Here is a 23,365-nt window from a genome sequence, read left to right as displayed (position 1 = left end):
AGCACCACCACCCCACCCACCACTTGTCTAGGCCATAATGCATCAGTTTCTTAAGAAGGAGGCTGTGGGAAACTGTGTCCACCACTTGTTCCATATGAACCAAGTAGGTTGCTTTATCACAGAAGGCAATCCTGTTTGTCAAGCACAATTTGCCCTTGGTACATTTCCTAAGCACATGCTTCATTTGATTTGTGATAGCTCCCAGGAGGATTTGTTCCATAACTTCCCTGGGGACTTAGAGTAATGTGATGATGGGCTTATCATTTCCTTGTTCCTCCTTTAAGCCCTTCTTGTTGATGGGGGTGACATTTGCCTTCTTCCAGTCTTCAGGGATGTCTCCATGACTTCTCAGACTGTGGAAGCAGGCTCACCAGCTCTTTTAATACCCTGAAGTGGACATTGTCAGGGCCCATTGATTTGTAGGGGTCAAGCTCTGTAATAATTCATATACCAGCTCTTCTTTCACTGATGGTGGGTCTGTGTTTGCATCAACCTGGATTTCTGTTCTCAAGGCCTGGAGCCCAACAGCGCTAGTAAAGATGGAGGTGAAGAGAGTATTAAGAATCTCTCCCTTTTCAGCGTTATTGGTGACTAATTCCCCTCTCCTGCTTAACAGTGGACCAATATTCTTTTCTGTTTCTGCTTGCTGTTTATGTACCTGAGAACCTTTTCTTGTAGGTTTTGACACCTCTAGCCAATTTCAATTAAAGCTGAGCTTTTGCTTTTCTAACTGCATCTCTGCACACCATGGCAATGCCCTTGTAGTTCTCAGTGGGTATTTGTCCACTTTTCCATTTCTGGTATACTTCTCTTTTGGTTTTGAGCAGATTCAGATGCTCAGTTAAACCAAGAGGGTCTTTTGCTCTGCCTGCTTCCCTTACCTTTAAAGGGAATGAACTGGTTTTGTGCTTCTAAGAGTGTGTTCTCGAAAATCTCCCAGCACTTACTAGCTCCTTTATGGAAGCTTCCCGTGAAACACCTCCTAGTTGAGCTCTGAGCAAGCTGAAGTTTGCTAGTCTAAACTATAAAATATTTGTCTTTGGTACTAATCTTCAGTGTGCTCAGCCAGATCCCACACTCCACACTGTAGTGATCCCTGCAGCCAAGGCTATCACTATCAGAGATATTACAAAGATTTTATCAGTCTGTGAGTAGCAAGTCCATCAATGTTTTATCCCTGGTTGGCACATCTAACATTTGCATAATGAAGCAGACCTCTATGCATTCCAGGAACTTGATGGATGACATGAGAGCTGCTGTATTGTACTTCCAACAAATGGCTGGGTAGTTGTATTCACCCATAAGAAACAGGTTCTGTTAACCTGAAGCTTGCTTAAGTGACCTAAATATTGCTTCATTGGCCTTATCATCTTGGTTTGGAGGTTGGTAGTAGATGCTGACTGTAAGATCTTCCTTGGAGATGACCCCTCTGATCTTGACCCAGAGGCATTTGACAGGGCTTCCACCATCGCTGTAGTTGACTTCTATATGTTCAAGGTTCTCCTTAACACAGAGCGTGACTTCTCCTCCTTTTCTTTGCTTGTTTTTATGAAACAGCCTATAGCCATCCATTACATTCCTTCAGTCATGTGAGTTGTTCCACCATGTTTCAGTTATTCCTGTGATACAACTTTCTGACAGGGCATGGAGCTCCAGTTTCTTCTATCTGTTCCCCAGGCTGTGTGCATTGGTATATATATATATATATATATTTGAGGCGACTGGTCTTCTGGTTCTCATCCTGGGAGGCAGCTAAGGAACATTTGTCTCTGCTCTGGTTGACCTGACTTATTCTGTGCTTGGCTGCAATAGTATGAACACTGACACTTTGGATCCTGTCCCTGACTCCTTCAGTTTAAATGCACCTCATCAAGCTGGCCAGCCTGCTGCCAAAGATTCCCATGCCTCTTCTAGACAGGTGAATCCATGCTTCTCTAACAGGCTATAGCCATCAAAGTATATCCTTTTGTCACTAAAGCCAAAACCCTCACAATGGCCACCAATGTGTCAATGCCAAAAAGACAGCAGTTTATTTGCAATATATGCTTATTTCTGCCTGTACCCTTTCCTCTAACTGGTAAAATGGAGAAGATAACTTGGGCACCAATATTTTTCACTTGCACCCCCACGGCCACATTCTTTCTCTATTGTGCCCAGATTCTGGCTTGCAATGTCATTTGTGAAAGCATGAAAGAGTAGCAGTGGACAGTAGTTTGTTTCTTGACAAGTTTAGCACCCTCTAGGCAACATCTTGGACCCTAGCTCCCAGGAGGCAGCATATGTCTCATGACTCCCTGTCAGGCCAGCAGATGGGCACCTCAGTGCTTTTTCTGAGATTTCAATTTTCAAGTATCTGATAGAGCTTGCTGCACACTTGTGTTCAGGTATTTCAAAGGGAATATTGATTTGATTTTAGTATGCTTACCATTAGCAGTTAAGAATTGGCATCACTGTCTTTAAAGCCAAGCACTTCTATGGAGTCCTAGATTTCTTTAGCTATTTGTTTTTATGTATTTTTAAGGATTATCAGTATATAAAACTATTTTGTGATGTAATTTTTTATTATCTTATCATCCACATAAAAGGCTAATAAATGGTCAAGAAAGGCAAGGGGTCAGAATGAAGGTTAATGGACATACTTAGCTAATTCTGCAATTTAATTTAAAGAGCTAATATTGAAATATAGAAAAAGCAGGTATCTTTTTTAAATGGGGAACAAAACCCTAATAAGTTTTTGCTTATGAATTGCAGACTTTCTTAGCACAATCCCAAATAACTTCAAACTTTTGAGCTAATGCAGTTTTTATTGGCTTTTATGCAACGCCTCAGAGATCCAGAATTTTTTTCAAAGACAAGAAGAAATGTGGGGCATTTCCACCACTTCTGATATGTTTCCGGTGAGGCTTGATTCAGTCATTGAATGAACTAACTTTTGGTAAGTGTTAACATTTAAAAGGTTATAATTACAATACATTTGTAAACAACAGATCAGGGTTAGCATAAAATGACTAATCTGATTCTCTTCTTGTATATCTTTCCAGCAATCAGATTTAATGATATGACTACTTTCTGTTCTCCCACTACCACACTTTTTAAAAACATATCTGTCCTAAAAAGGAAGCAATACAAAATGGAATCAATACTGAAATCCTTTCCTCCAGAGATCTGTATTGATTTAAGAAACAATATTTTTTGAATTGAAAGCATGCAGTGTTATTAAAAGAGATCAATTACTGCATTTTTAAGACAAAATCCTTCTTTTCTAATTGACTTCAAATATGAAGAGACACAAGTTTAACAAACATTTCATTTCTATTTCTTCTTCTTCAGAGGAAGCCTAATCTGCACACTGAAATCTGTGACTTTTCATATCCTTAATTTGTCCTTTCTAAAAATAAGCCTTTCAAAATAATGAGTGGGTAGGTTTTCTTTAGTTCTGCCAAGACATTTTTCCTTTTAAGGATCTGATTAATAACCTGTTATGATTGTCAAAGGGCAAATTCAATTAAAAGATTTATTTTAAAAAATGAATGTATTTTTTAATATTTACTGTTGTGCAATAAATGGTTTTCATTTCAAACTATTGTATCTCTACAGCTGTGTGCATGAGTAGCCATGAGAAACTTCCAGAGCTTTTTATTGTGTCCATCCACATGGCTTAATCAGTTCCCTCCCCTTTTCTGCACATCTTTTCAGGTATGCAAGTAAAATGCAAAAGACTTTTAAAATATCAGCCCTTAAATGGATGTGCTTTCCTAAACCCTACATACAACTCCCATGAGAATGTAAACTCCTGAAAAGAACACAAATTCCACATTATATACACCATCAGCAATAGACAAATATCTGTTTTGCTGTTGTTTTCTTCACAAACGGAAGATCTGCAGAGATTCCTGAAAGCTGTTGTTCCTATGGATTAGGATCAAGGGGAAAATGGATGACCCAGGGAATTACAGACCAGTCAGTGTCATCTCTGTGCCTGGCAAAATCTTGGAGCAGATTCTCCTGGAAGGCATGCTAAGGCACATGAGGAACAACAAGGTGGTTGATGAGAGCCAGCATGGCTTCACTAAAGGGAAATCCTGCCTGACCAATTTGGTGGCTTTCTATGATGGGGCTGCGGAACTGATGGACAGGAGTAGAGCAGTTGACATCATCTACCTGCAATTGTGCAAAATGTTTGACACTGTCCCACATGACATCCTTGTCTCTAAATTGGAGAGACATCAATTTGATGGGTGGACCACTTGGTGGATAAAGAACTGGCTGGATGGCCTCAAACAAAGAGTTGTAGTCAATGACCCAATGTCCAGCTGGAGACCAGTAACGAGTGGTGTCCCTCAGGGGTCGGTGTTGGGACCAGTCTTGTTCAACATCTTTGTCGGTGACATGGACAGTGGGATTGAGTGCGCCCTCAGCAAGTTTGCTGATGACACCAAGCTGTGTGGTTCGGTTGATACACTGGAGGGAAGGAATGCCATCCTGAGGGACCCTGACACACTTGTGAAGTGGGCTGATGCCAGCCTTACGGAGTTTAACTATGTCAAGTGCAAGGTCCTACACCTGGGTCGGAGCAATCCCAGGCACGGCTACAGGTTGGGCAGAGAAGAGATTCAAAGCAGCCCTGTGGAGAAGTACTTTGGGATGTTGGTCAATGAGAAACTTAATATGAGCTGCCTGCAGTGTGCGCCTGCAGCCCAGAAAGCCAACCGTATCCTGGGTTGCATCAAAAGGAGCATGACCAGCAGGTCGAAGGAGGTGATCCTGCCCCTCTGCTCTCGTGAGGCCTCACTTGGAGAATTGTGACGATTCTGGTGTCCTCAGCATAAGAAAGACATGGAACTGTTGGAACAAGTCCAGAGGATGGCCACGAGGATGATCAGGGGACTGGAGCACCTCCTGTATGAAGACAGGCTGAGAAAGTTCGGGCTGTTCAGGCTGGAGAAGAGAAGGCTGCATGGAGACCTCATAGCAGCCTTCCAGTATCTGAAGGGGGCTTATAAGGATGCTGGGGAGGGACTATTCATTAGGGACTGTAGTGACAGGACAAGGGGTAACGGGTTAAAACTTAAACAGGGGAAGTTTAGTTTGGATATAAGGAAGAAGTTCTTTACTGCAAGGGTGGTGAGGCACTGGAAAGGGTTGCCCAGGTGTCCTGGTTTAACAGTAGCAGTCATTTTTTTTCTACTTCTTAGTAACTGGTGCAGCGCTGTGGTTTTGACTTTCGGCCTGGGAATAATACTGATAAAGCTGATGTTTTCAGTTGCTGGTCAGAATGTTTACCCTGACCAAGGACTTTGTGAGTCTCATGCTCTGCCAGGGAGGAGGGGAAGCTGGGAGGAAGCAGGGACAGGACACCTGACCCAAACTAGCCAAAGAGGTATTCCATACCACAGCACGTCATGCCTAGGATGTAACTGAGAGTTACCCGGAAGGGCTAGAACGCTGCAGGGTGGGGGCGAGGTACCGGTTGGTAAGCGGTTGTATTCTCTTCCCTTGTTATTTCCTTTATCATTATTATTAGTGGTAGCAGTAGTGATTTGTGTTATACCTTAGTTATTAAACTGTTCTTATCTGAACCCGTGGGAGTTACATTCTTTTGATTCTCCTCCCTGTCCCTCCATGAGTGGAGGGAAGAAAGGTGTGGGGGGGGAAGTAGACTGTGTGGTTCTAATTTACAGCCTGGGCTTAAACCACGACACCAGGGAAGTTGTTAATGCTCCATCCCTGGCAGTGTTCAAGGCTGAGTTGGACAGAGCCTTGGGTGACATGGTCTAGCGTGAGGTGTCCCTGCCCATGGCAGGGGGGGTGGAACTAGACAATCTTAAGGTCCTTTGCAATCCTAACTATCCTATGATTCTATGATTACTTTATGAAGGGATGCCATATAATAGAACATATATGCTCTGCTTTAGGTCATGTGCCTACTACGTGTGATAGGCCACTGTTCATTGTTTTGTCATTGCCCTAGAAAAATTGTCAGGAGTAAAGTTTGAGCAGAGAAAAACAGGAAAAATCCTGCATGCCATTAAAAAAAGATAGTCCAAACTGGGATATCTGGTTACCTAACTTACAATTTACTCCTATCTCTGTTCCTTCCACTTGCTGACATATTTGGTAATCACTCCTTTTTCATCTTTATATAAAAAGCAGACTAACACATAAGAATCATGCCTATCCAAATTAAACCAAAATCTGCCTTATTTTCTTTCAGCACCATATCGTTCCTGTATAATGTTTCAATTAAACAGATATAATCCTTCTGTCAGGTTTACTTCATGTCTGCTATTGCAGCCTTCAGAATACCTCCATCACACTGTATCTCCCAGCAGTGTGATAATCTGCAAGACTAATTTCACCAGCCAATCCTTACACTTACTATTGGAATTACCTTTACTTATATCTGAGGTTTAGCTTCAGGCTGCAAGTGACCGCCTTAAATTTCCCTTGTTGTCTTCCAGCTGTGGTCCATGTGTGCGGCTGTGCATTGTCATAGTTGGAGTACAGGCTTCAGTAAGTTCAGACAGAAGGGCGCTTTTCCAACATGGCTGTTCATTTAGCAAGACCTGACGGTAGAGTTTTCTGGACAGTAAGAAGCCTGATGCTCTGAAGCCTGCAGCAGTTCCCTTGTCCAACTTCTTTCTCTGTGGGACTCCCTTTGGATTGGCCTCTTTGGAAGAGCTGGCATTCTGTTTGTAATATCAGACTTCCTCTACGCTGCTTGCCAGAAAAAACTGTCTTTAAAGCACTGCTTCGCTGCCAGGACACTACTCAGCACTGCAAAAGCAATATGTATTTTTTTTTCATCTCAACTGAACAGTCACTACAGCAGCAGACACATGGATTCTTGACTGATGACAGCTGTACGTATCCTGATGCAGCTGTATTGAGACCCTCTGTGCCAGGCATGAGCTTTCTTGTCCATCAGTGGTCACATACAGAGAGAACAGGTATATGTACAGGTGGAATAACACCAGGCCAGGCTTCCCCAATCTAAAAAATTCTTACTATATTGTTTGGCTTTGTGTGAAGATTAGTAACCACTTGCACCTGCACATCTGAATGAGGACAGTCAAACTGTAAAGGATCTGGTCTGAGCTATTTTATGCAAAATCCCACATTTGTTTTGCAAAGCTGTGTATAGTTGAATCAAAACCAAGAAACCGTCATTCGTCACACCTTTTGTTCTCAATATTTTTTCCTTACTTGTTGCAGAACAGAATTCCTGACATTTGAGGACCACAGTTTTGAAACACTCACTCCTTACACGTATACAGATTCCTCTCTGAATCATTTTCTAGATCCCAGAATTGCAATTCAAATGCTTTCCAATTGGAATTTAATTGCTTAATAACTACTACTATATAATCACTTGATGAAGAAAATACAAGCTATTAAAAAGCAATGCAAAACAAAAAATAATCAAAATGTAGACAACTATTTACGTTCAATTATTCACATACATTTTTAAATTGGAAAGGATGAGAGACACCCTGAAAAGTTATTTAACAGAATTATTTGGCTGGAAGGGATCATAGGACAAGTCCTGATACTGTCTAAACTATTCCCACTGAAAACAACCAGTGTACCTCTTCTTGAGGGGTACAGATATGAGAAGAGACTGGGGAGCTGTAAGGGCTGCAGAAGCCAAGCATCTGTGTTATAATACAGCAAGTGATAACACAGTGGGAGGAGGAGGCAGGTGCATCTGAGGTCTGCTTATTGCCTGAACCAGCTCTTTTATCACCTGCCTTAGATTCTGCTCTTCCTTGCACTCTTGAGTTGGTACAGGAACAAATGCAAGCAGCACAGACTGCAAGTGCCGCTTGGCTTCACTCCACAGCTGCCTAGAATGCTCTCCCCACTCCCAAATAGCATGTGTTCATTTTGCAGTATCTTCCCTCATGACTGTAGCTTACTATTCATTGCTCCCACGCACTGGCTTCCACAGTAGGTTAGCCATCCTCTTAAAGGCAGCGTTTATGGCAGTGACATCATTCACAGGCATCATGACTCTTTAGACAAGAGGAGGAAAATTGCTACTGTTCTGTCCTCAGCTAGATGGATACACAAGTCTTCTTCCAGCAGGAAGAATACATGATTACATCCTGCTGTCTCGGCCAGTGCTAATGATTGCTGGCCTCTGTAAAAGTGCTTATGCTAACCTTTGCTGCCTGTGGGACGGGAAAGAGGCAGACAAGTTCAGTTTGGGAGAAAAATGAAGACACCTTGCTTGTGATAGCTATGCTGTGCCTGCACATTCCTAAAATCCCCTGCTATGGAAGAAGGGCTCTGCTCCTTGGACAAAGACCAGCAACTAGTCCAGAGCTCAAAGAAGCACAGGGAAGGATGGTTTGCTGATGATCTACTCTTCGTAGAGTCTTAGAACAGATGGAGCAGAATAGGACTAAGGGGAATATGAAGAGCAGCAGAAACTAATGGTTCCATTGGGATCAGCCTTTACTTTTCACATCTAACCCTCATTTTGAATGACATGACATTGAGCAATGTCATTCTAGGTCAGCAAAATGATTCTTTGCTCAAGCCAAGAATGACCTAATTTTGTTATTACACAGCATGCCCATTGAACACCTGGACATTAGAGAAATCTATTACTCAAAGTAGCAAAATGAGATGTTGGTTCTCTGCTGTGAACTCAAGGTCAGTTCTGATTCTTGAGGGGCACAAAGAACAGTGGCTGGACATGCATGTCCTTACTTCAGTGTGGATCTGGGGTAGAGCATATGGGTCAGGGTCAGTCACAGCAAGAAATCTGGGTAGAGCATGGGCATGCAGGGTATGAGATCACTGGCAGCACCAGACTGCCTTTGGCAAAATTACCACAACTTGGCTATGCATTGGTTACCTATTCCCTGCTGCAATTCAACTATGGGAATCCTTCTTCTGTCGCCGAAGAGGTGAGCTATCCACAAAGAAGAATTCCAAATATCCTCCTACAGTTCTGGAACATGATGGAAAACCTAAGTGTGAAGCTTCAGAAAGTAGTCAGAGTTCTCATTAAAAGGTCACACACTGCCTCCTGTAATCTAGCTATGCTGGTTCTACCCAGAAAAGGGGGCAAGTGTACCTTCTGGTAGTAGAACTGGCAAAGCTGCCCCACTCCCTGAAAAAGACTAAAGACTTCTCTTCAGACTATTAAAAAAAGTTTATATTAGCTCAACACTTTGCATGATGAAAACAGATTTTGATCCAGCAATCAGCACACTAAAACAGCATTATCTTGGGGAATCTGGGCTTCATTTCTTTTCATTTGAGGCAGAATATTTTGGGGAATATTGCAGCTCTTGACCTTCAAGTATTATACAGAAACAGCTGTTTATCACATTTCTCTTCGCCGTCTCCTAAGTTAAAAATCTATTCAATGTTTTGCAAGTCAATCTCTCTCCTGTGAAACCTAGGAAAAGACTCTTGCTATTTTAAGTTGTTCCAAGAGCTGTTACTGAATAACACTTCAGGTTAGGTTTTAGTTAATAGACTAGCTGTAGTCTGCCTCAACATTCATCAACTTTAAAATTGGTATCTGCATATGACCTAATTTGATGCTAAGGCTTACTTGTTACAGCTTTGTTTTATTTTTTGAAGGTCCATCCTCTCTAAAACTGTGGTCTTCACTGGGAGAGAGAGCTGTTCAAAAGAGATCACTTGGCTCTCTACTGAGCATTGGAACATTTTGGTTTGAAAGAAAACTGTCGGATTTTCCTCTCAGCTGATCTGAGTGCTCCTCACCACCATCTGTGGTTGGCATAAACATTGCAAATTTTACAAGTGACAGAAAATTGAGAGAATCACAATTTGAAGCAATAACATCGTCAGTCCTTTACACAAGATTTCTTAAATGTAGCATACAAGTATAGTACTCACACAAGCAGTTCAAATGTACTGTTTCTTGACGCTTAAACTCTTCCTTCTGAGGAAATGGCCAATTCAATCTAGGGTTATTTTGCTTGCAAAGAAAGCAACTATTTTGGTATTATTGAAAAACCACTGAATAAAACCAATTCCAGGAGGCTGCGGGATTTTTAGTTCAGAGATATACTTTTATCTAACCAATGTCAGCAATTCTCTACTAGACCTTATTTTTCAATTAATTTACTAGCATATTAAAAATCAGATTGATATATTTTTGAGCTGTATCTTGTAGCTGAATTAGAAACAGTTGACTGCAAGTAGGTAATTCTTACAAAAGAAAAAAAATTCTATTTGGAAAACACGGTGTAGAGAGCACTTGCTGAAGGGCATCCTTGCCTAATCATATCTCTTTTCTAATTCTGAAGCTCCTTTGGAAGATGGAGAAAATAACTGACAATGTCAACCCCCAGCATCAAATGATGACCATTTATATTGCCCACATTGTTTATGTATAGCACAAACTACTCAATTAGTTGAAATAATAAATTCTCCTTTTCTATTACCTTGCAGTCAATTGGTACCTCCCAAAGTTAGCACCTTCAGTAGCAAGCAAAGATGCACTACCAAAGTGCTATCATTTAAGAGAAAATAATTATTATCCTTTCCAAAAACATCCTAATGCAGTTTCATTATTGCCTTGAAACTCAGATGAGATGACAGATTATTCCCCTTTAACTGTGCACAAATTATTATCAAATAAACATTCTGATGCCCATGTTTTGAAGCACCAGCAACACACAGGAAAAGATACTCTTTTCAGCTAAACCTTAATTCATGCATGCAGTCATTCATTCCTGTTCAGTTGAAAGAGTAGCAAGTACAGTGGCCAATGCACACAGCTTTTGAACTATCAACACATACCATTGAGCTATGATATATTGAGTCGTGGGTGAATATTGGAAAACAAAATTATTTGCTGTCACTGTGAGCTATTGGAATTACTGTGACTAATAGTGTAACATTCTTTTGTTGATCATAAAACAGCTGCCTTGGTGTTTTTGAAGTGTGAAGTGTTTTATACTTCATAGAAGCAAAAAAGTTTAGAGTGTTTTGTTGTTTAGAAGCTACACTTTTATGATTTGTCCCATTTTCATGCCATCTTATATCTGACAGTCCTTCAGGAACAACTGAGAAACTTGTGCATAAATTAGAACAAGCCTTGAAACAATTACTGCTTTCTTTACTGATCTGTGCAAAATCAGTTCTTGTGTACACATACACTTTTTCCTGACTTGTTGACAGAACGCCACCGTTGTAACGACTGCCAGTGTCAGGGTAAGAGTACTGATATATGTAGAGCCAGTTAAATACATGAAAGTGTTAAGATGCTGAGTCAGCCTTCAAAAAGCCCTGGACAGTGTGTTAGTCTACGATCATTTCATGGGGAAAAAAAAAAACCAAACTCATATTTGAATATCACAAAGTTACAAGGTCAGTTTCACTCTGATAGCAATTTCTTTTTGTCTGACTTGACTAAGAAACTTTTCCTTTTTTTTTTTTTTTTTAATTTAAATCAAAATTTAAATATTTATGTAAAAAGCATGTAAAGCAAGTCAGGATTCACTGGGTTTAACAGTGTTGCATCAACATAGACTGTTTGGTATCAAGTAGATGGCATTTCAGATTTCAACTAAAGGCTCTTCAGTGCTTCAAACAGCTGCTCCCATTTATTTGCATCATTCGGACCTCGTTCTTCAAACTGCAGTGTCAATATTTCTGAGGAAGCTTTTGAAAAAGTTTAACACTTCCAAGCAGCCCTTTTGATGTGTCCACTCATGGAAGCAGGATTTTGTGACCGCGGTTCAAAGCCTACCTACAGCCCTCCTTAAGCCATGTGCTTGGCAAGCTATTTATCATGCCAACAGAAGAGGAGCGTAAGTCTGCGTTTTACCAAATAAGCCTCAAGTCTAAAGGCTTCCTTTCTGCCATCATTTCACTGTCCATACGAGACAGGCTGAGTCGGGGAGGGGTGAAGGAAAGCAGAGTGCTAGCACCTCCTCTGTTGGATACCGTCCACATGGCACAGAGACACGGTCACCAAGTCAGGGCACACTGGCCGAACCGCCACTACGGGACTGCCTGCCCGGGAGCTGCTCTCTGAGGTGAGGCATCCCGCCCCGCCATGGCCATGGGAAACGTCCGCAAGCCCCTGCCAGTCGCGCCGGGCCGGGCCGGGCCGGGCCGGGCCTGACCTGCCCGCATTCTTCACGCCCGGCCCTCCTTCCCCCGCGGCTGCTGCTGATAACACAGGGTGGCGGAACAAAGCCCGCATCATTCCCCATCAGCCCAGGTGGAGCGGCGACGAGCAACCAACAACCCCGACCGCAGTAATCCACCAACCTTCATTCACTCTGGGTATGGCCCCTCCCAAGCTTCCTGCCGCCCCGCCCCGTCCTGCTCTGCTCTGCTCTGCTCCGCTCCGCCCAGCCCGGCTCGGCTCGGCTCGGCTCGGTTCCAGGAACCGACTTTCCCGTGACCTGCCCCAGTCCGGCCCCCTCGGCGCCGGGAGTGGAAGCTCTCCTCCCCTGTAGGGCCATCCCACCCTGCACCTCACTTCCGGGGCGGCCATTTTAGGAGGTCGGGCGCCGGTGGCTGGTGGGTAGTGGGGGGCGGGATAGGTCCTGTACTGTAGCGACGGCAGTGGCGGGGGGCAGCGTGTGAGTCGACGAGTGTTGGGGGCGCTGCAGGGCTAGAGCCGCCACCCAGTGATAACAGCGCCCGTCTGCCCCCACCATGTCGGATTTCGACAGCAACCCTTTCGCCGACCCGGACCTCAACAACCCCTTCAAGGTGAGGCTGCGGGCGAGGAGCGGGCGACATGAGCCTTCCTGGGTGTCGCGGCGGGGGGAGAGCGGGCTGCGCCGAGCTGCAGGCAGCCCGGGGGGTGGGGGAGGGAGAGGCCACGGCCGTTCTTCGCGGCGTGCGGGGGGGCGGCTCCCGCTGCGGGAAGTGGGGAAGGGCCGGCGGCGGTCGTGCTGTGGCCTCGAGGGACTGGCGGGTGCTGGCCGACAGCGGTGAGGGGGGCTGCTCCCCGTGGGTTTGGAGCAGCGTGGCGGGAAGGGCTCGTAGGATAGAAGTGGCTTCGGAAGCCCTAGAAACGGGCAGAGCCGTTTCACAAGTTCAGGTTTGCGCGTTTCCTGCTGTTGATAAGATTAACTCAAATTGCGTTTCAGAGGCATTATTTTGGCGGAAAAAAAATACAGGTTTCTTGATTTTGCGGTAACGTTGTGTGTATGTTACTAATACGGTCTTTTTTCTCCGTTTTGACTGACCTAAATAGTTAAGCTTAGTGAATTTGCCCGGGTTTTCCTCTCGAAGCCTCCTCCAAGCCCCTAGGAAGCTTACTTGCGGTTTTGCATTATTTCAGAAGCATGCAGGGTACTGATGGCCAGGTGTAAGTTCCACCCTGCATCTTAGGATACTGCGTTTAGTTTTAGCTTTTAGTTTTTGCACTATTGACTTGTCATACAGCTGAGAATTGTTTTTTCACCCACTGTTCTGGCTTCAGCTGTCAAAATGAGCTAACCTCCTTGGATGCTTCCCTTCTTTATGCTTTCTTTCCTTGTTATTTGAAGCCAGCTCGATTAATTTATTAAGCTACTTACTTTAATAATTTTACTGAGCTTTTTTTTTTTTGCCGCATTTTATTTCATGCTGACACTTTGAAGTGCGCTGATAGTATATGGCTGCGAGTTTAGGATGTCAGCTGGCATAATTAAGCTTTTTAAAAATTGAGCTGTCACATTTCAGGGATACTTCTGTGCAGTTAGCTGCTGGAAGCATAGCGTTACTGACATTTATTAATTGGAGCAACGTCTGAATCATTAGTTTAGTTTTTATGTTCGTAAAATTCAGTTGATTGTATTCCTTAAGCTAGACACTGTGTTTTTGCACAATATTGTACACAGTGCAATGACCTTCTGGATGAACAGCAGCCCTGGCATTGAGGTTGCTGCCAACTGTTCTTTTAAATACCTTTTGGCACCAAGCACTGGAAAAGTGTCATTGTTCTAGAATGTGTCTTCAGCAACAAAAACACGTGATGCTTTTCCTCACTTTTTGTAATTGTTACAAAAATAACGTCTAGCAAAATGTATTGTGTATAGATACACAGAGTAGTTAGGGGTATTGGAAGAAGTATAGTTGCTCCTGAATCACTCATCAGCCCAGGTAACTTGTCCCGTGTAGTGTTTCTAAGACCTAAGCTATGGACCTACGTTAACCATACTTCCAATTTGAAGACACAGCTTAAAGTGAAATCGTTTATTCCAGTTTCCCTTCAGTGAAAGCCTTTTGTCAGGCAGAATCCACGCTCTACTCATCTAGAATGTGTCATGATGAAAGGAGTCTACAAGAACTTCTCTGTAACTTGAATCTCACTGTCAGACACGCTTCTGGATTTCTTTTATTTGCAGAAATAAGTTTAGGAAAGTTGTACACTTTTTCAGAGGCTTTATTTCATTTCCTTCAATCTTTGCTAACTTCTGTCACATTCATTGTCCACAAAAAGTGATCTTGCATACCTTTACTCATCCATACGTTTAACTTGAAGGGGCAGAGGCCTCATATGAGCCAAATGTTGACTACCATCTCCTTTCAGCTTTGAAATTAGTGAGTATGAATGCATGTCTGCATTTAAGTTTTGTCTGACTATGTGTTTTAACATACCTTATACACAGAATCAGGATTACCAGATGGACCCTGGCAACCTAAGTTATGTTGACTGAACACCTCATTCCATTGTACTCATATTTTTATTTGTCTTTGCTTGATAATTTTATGTTTGGTGTGATTAGTTGTTTTCTTTACTTTTGAAGTCAGTTTGTGTGCTAATGTAGAATCACAAAGTAGCATGGCAGAGAAGAGGGGGGACTGAACATGTCACATGAAAGAGTTGTTGCAAGGGTCTAAAGATAGATCCTTCTTAAATATTTTGGTTTTACTAGTTGTCTGTGATCTGCTTGTGATATTTCCTGTAACTATTCTTATGCATTTTAATAAAAAGATTTCAGCTGAGATTCTTGCTTGATGTTGAATCAAATAAATATGCCCTGGGAATATAAAGGTAAAGTGGAAACTTACAGTTCGCTTAGTATTTTGGGTAGTTAATTGTTTTGAAAACCTAGAATGAAATTCATAGAATCATAGAATAGTTAGGGTTGGAAAGGACCTTAAGATCATGTAGTTCCAACCCCCCTGCCATGGGCAGGGACACCCCACACTAAACCGTGCCACCCAAGGCCTCATCCAGCCTGGCTTTGAACACCGCCAAGGATGGAGCATTCACAACCTCCCTGGGCAACCCATTCCAGCGCCTCACCACCCTCTCAGTAAAGAATTTCTTCCTTATATCTAATCTAAACTTCCCCTGTTTAGGTTTTAACCCATTACGCCTTGTCCTGTCACTACAGTCCCTGATGAATAGTCCCTCCCCAGCATCCTTGTAGGCCCCCTTCAGATACTGGAAGGCTGCTATGAAAATTATGTTTCTGTCTTGGTTCTACTAGAAGTAACGAAATTTGTAAAATAGAATTTCTTGTTTCAAATATTAGCTTACTTAGGTTGATTATATAATATTGTTGATTTTGAGATGGTGGCTACTTAACTCTTAAAAATGAAAAACCAAAACTTGAACTGAACCCAAAGGCCGATATGCTTTTGAAGTCATAGTATTTCTCTGTAAATAGCTGTCCTTCGCATGCTGTACCAACAAAGCCAAGAGATGGTTTGGTTTGAAAGACAAGAGTTAATGAAACAAAGGTAAGTAACATAACATTAAAAAGCTTTTGATGATATTAAAGTTGTGCAGAAGAAAATGCATCCATGTACCATAGAAATGAAGATGTGATAATCCTGCTATAATATGATGTAGCAGCTTTGTGAGAAAAATACCAATTTGGTGTGACCTCAAGTATCATAAATGAAAACAGACTAATAATGAAAGCTATTTAATTTCTTTCACTGAGAAGCAGTTGTCATAGCTTGTGAGTATGAATTCACACTTGGTCAAGTTATTACTGAGAAACAGTTCTAGAGCACCCACACAGGGTGAACAGAGCAGATCGAGTGATGATAACTGCATCCATCCGAGAGTCTAGAGTGCTAGAGAAGTCCATAGAGAGGAATCAGATCTTAGCGCAAGCTTGAAAGTCAGCTCAGGGTCAGGATGAGGCCCAGTGAAATTAACCACGGCCAGCCAACAGTCGCATGATGACTGCACAAGTCCTTAACAATGAGGTGAGTCTGACCAGCTTGTAGCATTTTGGGCATCCTCAAGGTGCTGACAGGTTATTTTTTTAGTAGACTAAACCAGCAGAAATAAATTTTGTATGACAAAGGGAAATTGCTAATGTAGCTGTCTCCTTGTGCTTTTTTCTTCTTTCTTTTTTAAATGTCATAAGATCAGGAATAGTTGTGATCTTGGGTGGTGATACAGTTACAAAGGTTCTGAAACAGCAGTCTCTTGAAATCCAGTGTAAGTTTCATATAATCTGAAACAATTCAACAGTTCTTCCACAATAAAAATATGTTGGTTCTGGTTTTAGTTATTTTTTTAAATTATTTTTTAGTATAAGTGAATGATACTACTACTAAGAGAAGAAATTCTTTTTTTTAAGTAGAGCTATGAATTTCACAGGCCTTTGTGGCTTGGCTGACAGACTGTAAAAGGTTTGAGAGCTAGTTAGTCATTCAAATACATGAAACAGTTACTTATAAGTGACTGTAGAAACTGAGTTCTGTTATGAATTCTGTTGGGTTGGTTCATCTAATGTGTTCAGAGCTCTGAGCAGGTGCAGGTATTTGATACTATAGAAATTAATGATAGGACTGAAAACTAATATATAATATATATTTTTGTTTAAATGTGAATGGTGACCTTCAGGTAAAAGCCAAACCTCTATATGATATGCATGAAGATTTAAACAGAGTGGCCTATGTCTTACTCAGTTTTAGTGTGGAAGGACACAATCATGAAAACCTCAAATCTATGTAATGTTAATCATATTAGTAGTTTCTTTGGGTGGGATTATGTATCCAAACTGTGATTAGTTTCAAGTCATTGCTCCAAAAAGACATGGATTGTTTGTAGTTCTGTCATGACTGCCATTCTTGTGTGGATGTCAGAGATGCTCTGAGATACCTAAAATGGCGTTAGGCACCTGACTTGCTCCCACTGAGGTCACAGGATTACTTGAGTCAGTAGAGTTAAATATATGTTAAGAGTTTAAATTTACTGCAGAGGTAATTCCAGTTATAAATTGAATATTACGCTTAATCTGACTCAAGTGAGCACAAATTAATCTAGCTGGTTTGGCAGGAAGTGCAGGCTGGAGATTTTATGCTGAAGCTGATGATTCAGATGACTGCTACCTTGTTTGGCAGCAGAATCTATACAGTTAACATGTTGCTTCCTCAAGTGAAGTTAAAATGATAGAAACTTACAGGAAGAAAGAGAAGTGTTAATTATTTTTGAAGGATCAAGTGTTTCTGCAGTATTTGTACTTTAGCATTCAAAAGTTTGGTGGTGCGCCTATATGTGTAACTTGAGTTTTTGTTCTTTTATATGACTATGAAATATACCCAATTAAGTTGTCTGGCTTTAAATTAGCCAAGGACATAAAATATTTTTCTGACTTTATTACCTGGTTTCCCTTCATGTCTTCAAAATCTATAAATTTCTCCAAATCTTGCATAATTTAATGCTGCACATCACGGTGTTGGAAGTGTCCTTTAGCTGGGCTACATAGTAGTTAGCTTCAAGAGTATACTTCATCAGTGCTGTAACCTGCACTGTAATCTATTAAAACTGAGGTGTTTTAATAGATACTCAGTATCAGTTATAGTTGCATTTTCTTTCCAGATTTCTGTTGAAGTGTTAGCACACACAGCCATTAGTAGTATTACTGCACTATATGCTGAGATTCAACGTTACAAAGAGGAACACAACGTGTTTCAGAGCAGAGGAAGGAGAAATATTTGAGAATAGCTATGAGATGGAGATTATATGTTTTTAGATGTCCAGCTCTCCATTGCAGGGTGAGGCTGACTGGCCCTGACTTCTCTCTGACTATTATCCCAGTGTTGAGGTAGTTGAAGAGCTGGATCTGGGGAAGGAAGAGGCCATGTGTGTTAAGGCACTCCATAGCCAAAACATGGCTCCACCACTCACCAGGGAAATACCCCCCACCCCCAGTGCACCCTTAGGGTTTTTCAGTGGACACGGTGTTAAAACAGCCAGATGGCAACGTCTTCTTGATGTCTTCCAGGTTGCCAGTGTCCTTCAGGATCTCTTCAATGTCCCTGTTGTAAGCCTGTATTGCATCATCTTGCTTCCTGGCTTCTCTCTCAAGAAAAGACACCTTCTGGTCTAGGTCACTATCTTTTGTCTGGTCTTTGGCTCTGTTTAGGGTATCCTCAATTTCATTCAGTTTATTCAAGTCCTCTGTCTCCAGTTGCCCTGACTGGTCCAGCAGGTCATTAATGACAGAAAGTAAACTGTTCACAGAGTTCTTCGCATTTCTTGCATTGTCTTCTGCCTCCTGGGCAGCCTGTGAGGCCATGCCTGCCATCATCATATCCTGCTCAGCATCATCCTGCTTTTGCTTCAGGTCTTTTTCTGCATTCTGTAGTTGCTTCATCATGTCATCCACTTTCCTGGCCAGCCTTGTCACATCAGCAAGTCTTGTCAGCTTTGGCTTTGGTAGCAGCAGCATTCTTCTGAACAGTGCTGGTGATTTTCTCAGCATCATCTGCTTTAGCCTTGACTTCATGGGCATCAGCAGGAGCAGCATTGCCAAGCATCACCTCTGCCTGGCGTGTTTTGTTTTTGGCTTTTGGAAAATGTGTATCCCAGTGTTTGAAAGTCCCACCACCCGTTGTTTTCAGTGTAGTTTTTAACAACCCATTGTACTGTTTCATTTTCCCAGAGGCTGGTGCATGGTAGGAAATGTGATACACTAACTCAGGGCCATACTCTTTGACCCAAGTGTCTATAAGGTCGTTCCAGAAATGAGTCCCATTGTCTGATTCAGCTCTCTCTGGAGTGCCGTGTCGCCACAAGATTTGTTTCTCAAGGCCCAGGACAGTGTTCCGGGCAGTGGTGTGGGGCATGGTGCATGTTTCCAGCCATCCGGTGGTTGCTTCCATCATGGTAAGCACATGGCGCTTGCCTTGGCAGGTTGGTGGGAGTGTGATATAGTCAATCTGCCAGGCCTCCCCATATTTGTACTTCAGCCATTGTCCTCCATACCAAAGAGGCTTTAACCATTTGGCTTGCTTAATTGCAGCACATGTTTCACACTCATGAATAACCTGGGCAATAGTGTCCATTGTTAAGTCCACCCCTTGATCACGGGCCCATCTGTATGTTGCATCTCTGCCCTGATGGCCTGAAGTGTCATGGGCCCACTGGGCCCAAAATAATTCACCTTTATGTTGCCAATCTAAGTCCATCTGAGCCACTTCAATCTTAGCAGCTTTATCCACTTGTTGGTTGTCCTGGGTTCAGCAGTAGCAGTCATTTTTCTCCTTTTTAGAAACTGCTGCAGCTGTGCAGCAAACTGACTTGATTCACCCTCTCCTTCAGCAGTTTCTGCAACTTGTCGCAGAAATGTATGGGGACTCCATACAGCTGCCTTTCATCTCTGATGCTTTCCCACAGTATGACAGGACTTTCAGTAAACAAGGCATACTGCTTTTCACTTTTGGATGGTTTATTATATGGTGGGGCCTCTTCAGCACGCATCACCTCCTCCTCTGGTGACATTCCAAAATCTTTGCCCTCTGGCCAGTCCATGATGACTTCTAGAATTCCTGGATGACTGGGATTTCCTTATTCAAGCTTCTTGTGTAATTAGTGCAGCCCACTTACTCCATGTAGCGTCAGTTGCATGATGTGTAGAGGAGACCCTGCCTTTGAACATCCAGCTCAGCACGGGCAACCAGAGTGCCAGGAGGAGCTGTGCTTCAGTGCCAGTCACTTCTGAAGCAGCTCGAGCCCCTTCATAGGCTGCCAGTATCTCTTTTTCAGTTAGGGTATAGCTGGCCTCAGATCCTCTATATCCCTGACTCCAAAAGCCGAGGCGTCTAGATCGAGTCTCCCCTGGAGCTTTCTGCCAGAGGCTCCAGGTAGGACCATTCTCCCTGGTTGCCATGTAGAGTACATTTTTTACATCTGGCCCGATGCGGACTGGTCCAAGGACTACTGCATGAACTATCTCTCGATGGGAAATAACATAATGAAAAACACTAGACTGTATTTCTAGGGTATTCTGGGTTTGTGTGGCTGTAGGCTTTAAAAGCTTAAGGACATATTTGGCCTTGTGAGCCTCTGAAGTTCTTTTTTGTTTCAGAGGTGGGGAATTGAATTGTCTTGCTCAGTGGCTCAGAACCTTTTTAGCTTTGCTTCTGTGAGATACTGTGGTGTATAACAGGCACTGCTTGAGAGCCAAGTATAAGAAAGCACAGCTGGCTACTTTTACACTATTTAACAGAATTTAATAATTCTGTTTGGTCAGTGCTAAAGTGAAATTTTTTTGAGCATCGTTCTGTGAGGGGAGTGGAAAATGGCTGATCAGCGAATGAGACGTTAAACTTGAAATTGTGAAAGAACTATTGTAGTGGTTACTCAGATTTTTATTTTTTTATTATTAGAAGTACTAAATAGTCTTTATTTTGCCTATAAGTTACTAATTCCCGTAGGTGTAAGCTTTGAGGACAATTTTTTTTTTTTGTAGTAGTAGTAGTAGTGGTTTTTAACAATAGTTTAGAATATATTATAAGGTTTCCTTCACACTCTTAAATGTAGACTATTTATACTGCTAGTGTACTATTAGGATAGTGAAACGCGAAATCTCTATTTACTTCCTTTTGTGAAGTTTCTGTACCTTGACTTGTTCTTGGGCACAGGGTGATGTAGAAGGAAACTAAGTATGAAGAGCCGGCAAGGTTTGACACTGCATTAAAACATCAGTAGTTTCTTGAAACTTAACTTTTCCATGTGCACCTAGCTGTGGCGTGAAAAAGGAGGAAGTCTTTGAGGAATTTAGCTGTTGGATTTAAATTAAATGTTTACTGAACATGTGCAAATTGCAGTTTCAGAGGCTTAATCTGGTGGGATGTAGTGTGATGATGCTGAAAAATACATCCTTCATGTGCAGGCTTCTGTCTTTTTGAAGTATCAGGTCCTGATCTAAAAAACTGAAACCTAACAGTTAACAGGGAGGAAAAAAAAGCTATTTTTTTTAAAAGATACTCATTGCTGGCCAAATACTTTTTCTTTTTTCTTTCCCCTCCCAGTTTTGTTCTCAAAAAGTAGGCTTTGTCAGAAATCTCTCCCCAAAAACGCTCATGAGGACATATTGAAAGCAAAATATATTATATGGAGAGTTTCAATTGAAACAGCAATAGCTTTAATTCCTCTCCAGAACTCATTTATGGAAAGTGGAGTGGATAGTTTGATAAGAAATCAGAAAACTCAGATCAACATACTTTTGGGCATTTTTTTTATTGCGCATTTTTGCTTAATTTTCTGAGCCAGTTGTGTGATCTTAGGAAGTACTCAACAGTGAGTAGGAAGTACAACTCTTACCATTAAAAAAAAACTAAACAACAAAACAAAACAAAACCAAAGAACAAATTAAACCAACCAAGCAAACAAAACAACCCCAGACCTCAGGATGAATTCTTACTGAAAAGTGCACATTTAGTGTTACTCATATATAGAAAAGGCTAATATGAAGTGAGTATTGGGAATAAGTTGTGATAATCAGTACAGACCTTAACTTGAGATAAAAAGTTTATCCTTTTCATAAAAGAAAACAAAGCCTTTTAGTAGGAGCAGTAGGGATGAGAAATCCTAGTTGTTTAAGATTGACTTTTCTAGATTTGTGGATCTAATCTCCTGACTTCCCCAGGGTGGATATACCAGTCTGGATTCACTCCTGGTAGACCTTTGGCTTCTGCTTCTATTCTGTATACAGTTAGAGATATTTTAAGGAAGTTAGGAGGATAAAGTTGGGGTTGTGCTTCTCTTGCTCTCTGGGAAGTTCCCTCCAAGCACAAAAAGCAACAGAGAAAATGTATAGCTAGGTGTTTATGGAACAGTAAAATGCTGAAGATATTTGCGAAGTGAAGGCTGATTGATGTCAGTGACTGGTAAAGCAGTTAGGTCAGATAAACTTGTTTGTGGGGATCTTGAGATAAAAAAGGATTGTATGGTCGCAGAGCTGAAGGGGAGTAAGCCAATGACTGATGAGAGAGGTGGTAGGATTGGTACGGTGAATTGACAATATAAAGAGACTTCATCTGCTAAGATGGTTTGTGCTGAGAACTGTTTTCTCAGTTTGGATTTCAAGTACTCTACTCATTAAGAGTTCTTAACATAGAACTTAATACAGAACTAAGGTAAAAACCAAAGATTTCTACAGTCATCTTTAGTAGCCTAATCTTATGGAGCTACATGATTAATACAGTATTTCCATGTTTTATTTTTCTGATTTCATTCACTACAAATGATTAAATGTCTTCTTTCTAAAATCCTTTTTTGCATTCATAGTATATTGTTTCTCCTTAGTCTCTTTTTCTTAGGGCTAACCAAGTGTATCTGCCAGTTTATTCAGATTTTTGGTGCCGTTCTGTAAATTCCATGGAAATCTAAAAAAAAAAAAAATAAAAAAAAAAATCACTTCTAAGTGCAGCATTTCAATTTTATGCTTTTTCCAAACAACAAGATTGTTGTATTTTTTTAATGTGTGATACTCCGGGTACCCAAGTCTGAGAAGATACTTAGTTGTTGTTCTTACTTGCTCTTGTCAATCAGTGTTAAAAATTTACCTTATTATCCTATTTCCTTATAGCTACCTTTGTTTTCCATCTTCAGGTTGTTTTTGTGCTATTTAGGTTATGTGATTTTTATTTGAAATTCTTGTTTTCAATTGCTAATGTTTGTAAAACCATTATAATCTCTATACAAATCAGTGCTTGAGTCTTTATGAACTCTGTTTCTTGACCTCTGCAATAAGATGTTGCTTTTACTTCCCTACTAGTCATTGGGAGCAAACTGAGAAAAACTGAAGTAAATTAAATGTTCCGTGCACAGCACTGATGTCACCTAGTTCCACTTAGGGGAAAAAACACAAGCACATATTATCACTGTTATATTTTTAGCCTTTTTTTTTTCTTTCATTACATGTTATTTGTGCAAATGATAAATGCTTTTTGCCTTTTTGATAGAAGAAAGGATGTACCTCAAAAGTGAAAAATTTTCAGCAACTTGGACAACAGTTTGGAGGGGGAGAGTTCTAGTTCACTACTTTCTCTTTGTTTATATCAGTCAGAACTAACAATGTAAATGTAACCAAAGGTGTTTTAGAGAATATTACTGGGTTCTGTATGCTATCAAAGCATATCAGTCATGGTGGAACAATGCTGGACC

General features: G+C 41.5%; 1 protein-coding gene across 1 annotated transcript in view; it reads left to right on the top strand.

Annotated features, from left to right (window-relative positions):
* The first annotated feature begins 12,581 nt into the window (after positions 1–12,581).
* Positions 12,582–23,365, top strand: part of SCAMP1 (secretory carrier membrane protein 1) — a 42,478-nt gene continuing 31,694 nt past the window's right edge. Inside the window, exon 1 of the mRNA XM_080638626.1 lies at positions 12,582–12,720. Within this exon, the coding sequence (XP_080494752.1) occupies positions 12,664–12,720 (57 nt within the window). The 5' untranslated portion in view covers positions 12,582–12,663. The remainder of the gene's footprint in view (positions 12,721–23,365) is intronic.

Source organism: Psittacula echo (genome assembly GCF_963264785.1).
Source record: "Psittacula echo genome assembly, chromosome: Z".
Classification (NCBI taxonomy): Eukaryota; Metazoa; Chordata; class Aves; order Psittaciformes; family Psittacidae; genus Psittacula; species Psittacula echo.
This window is presented reverse-complemented; position numbering and strand designations above follow the sequence as displayed.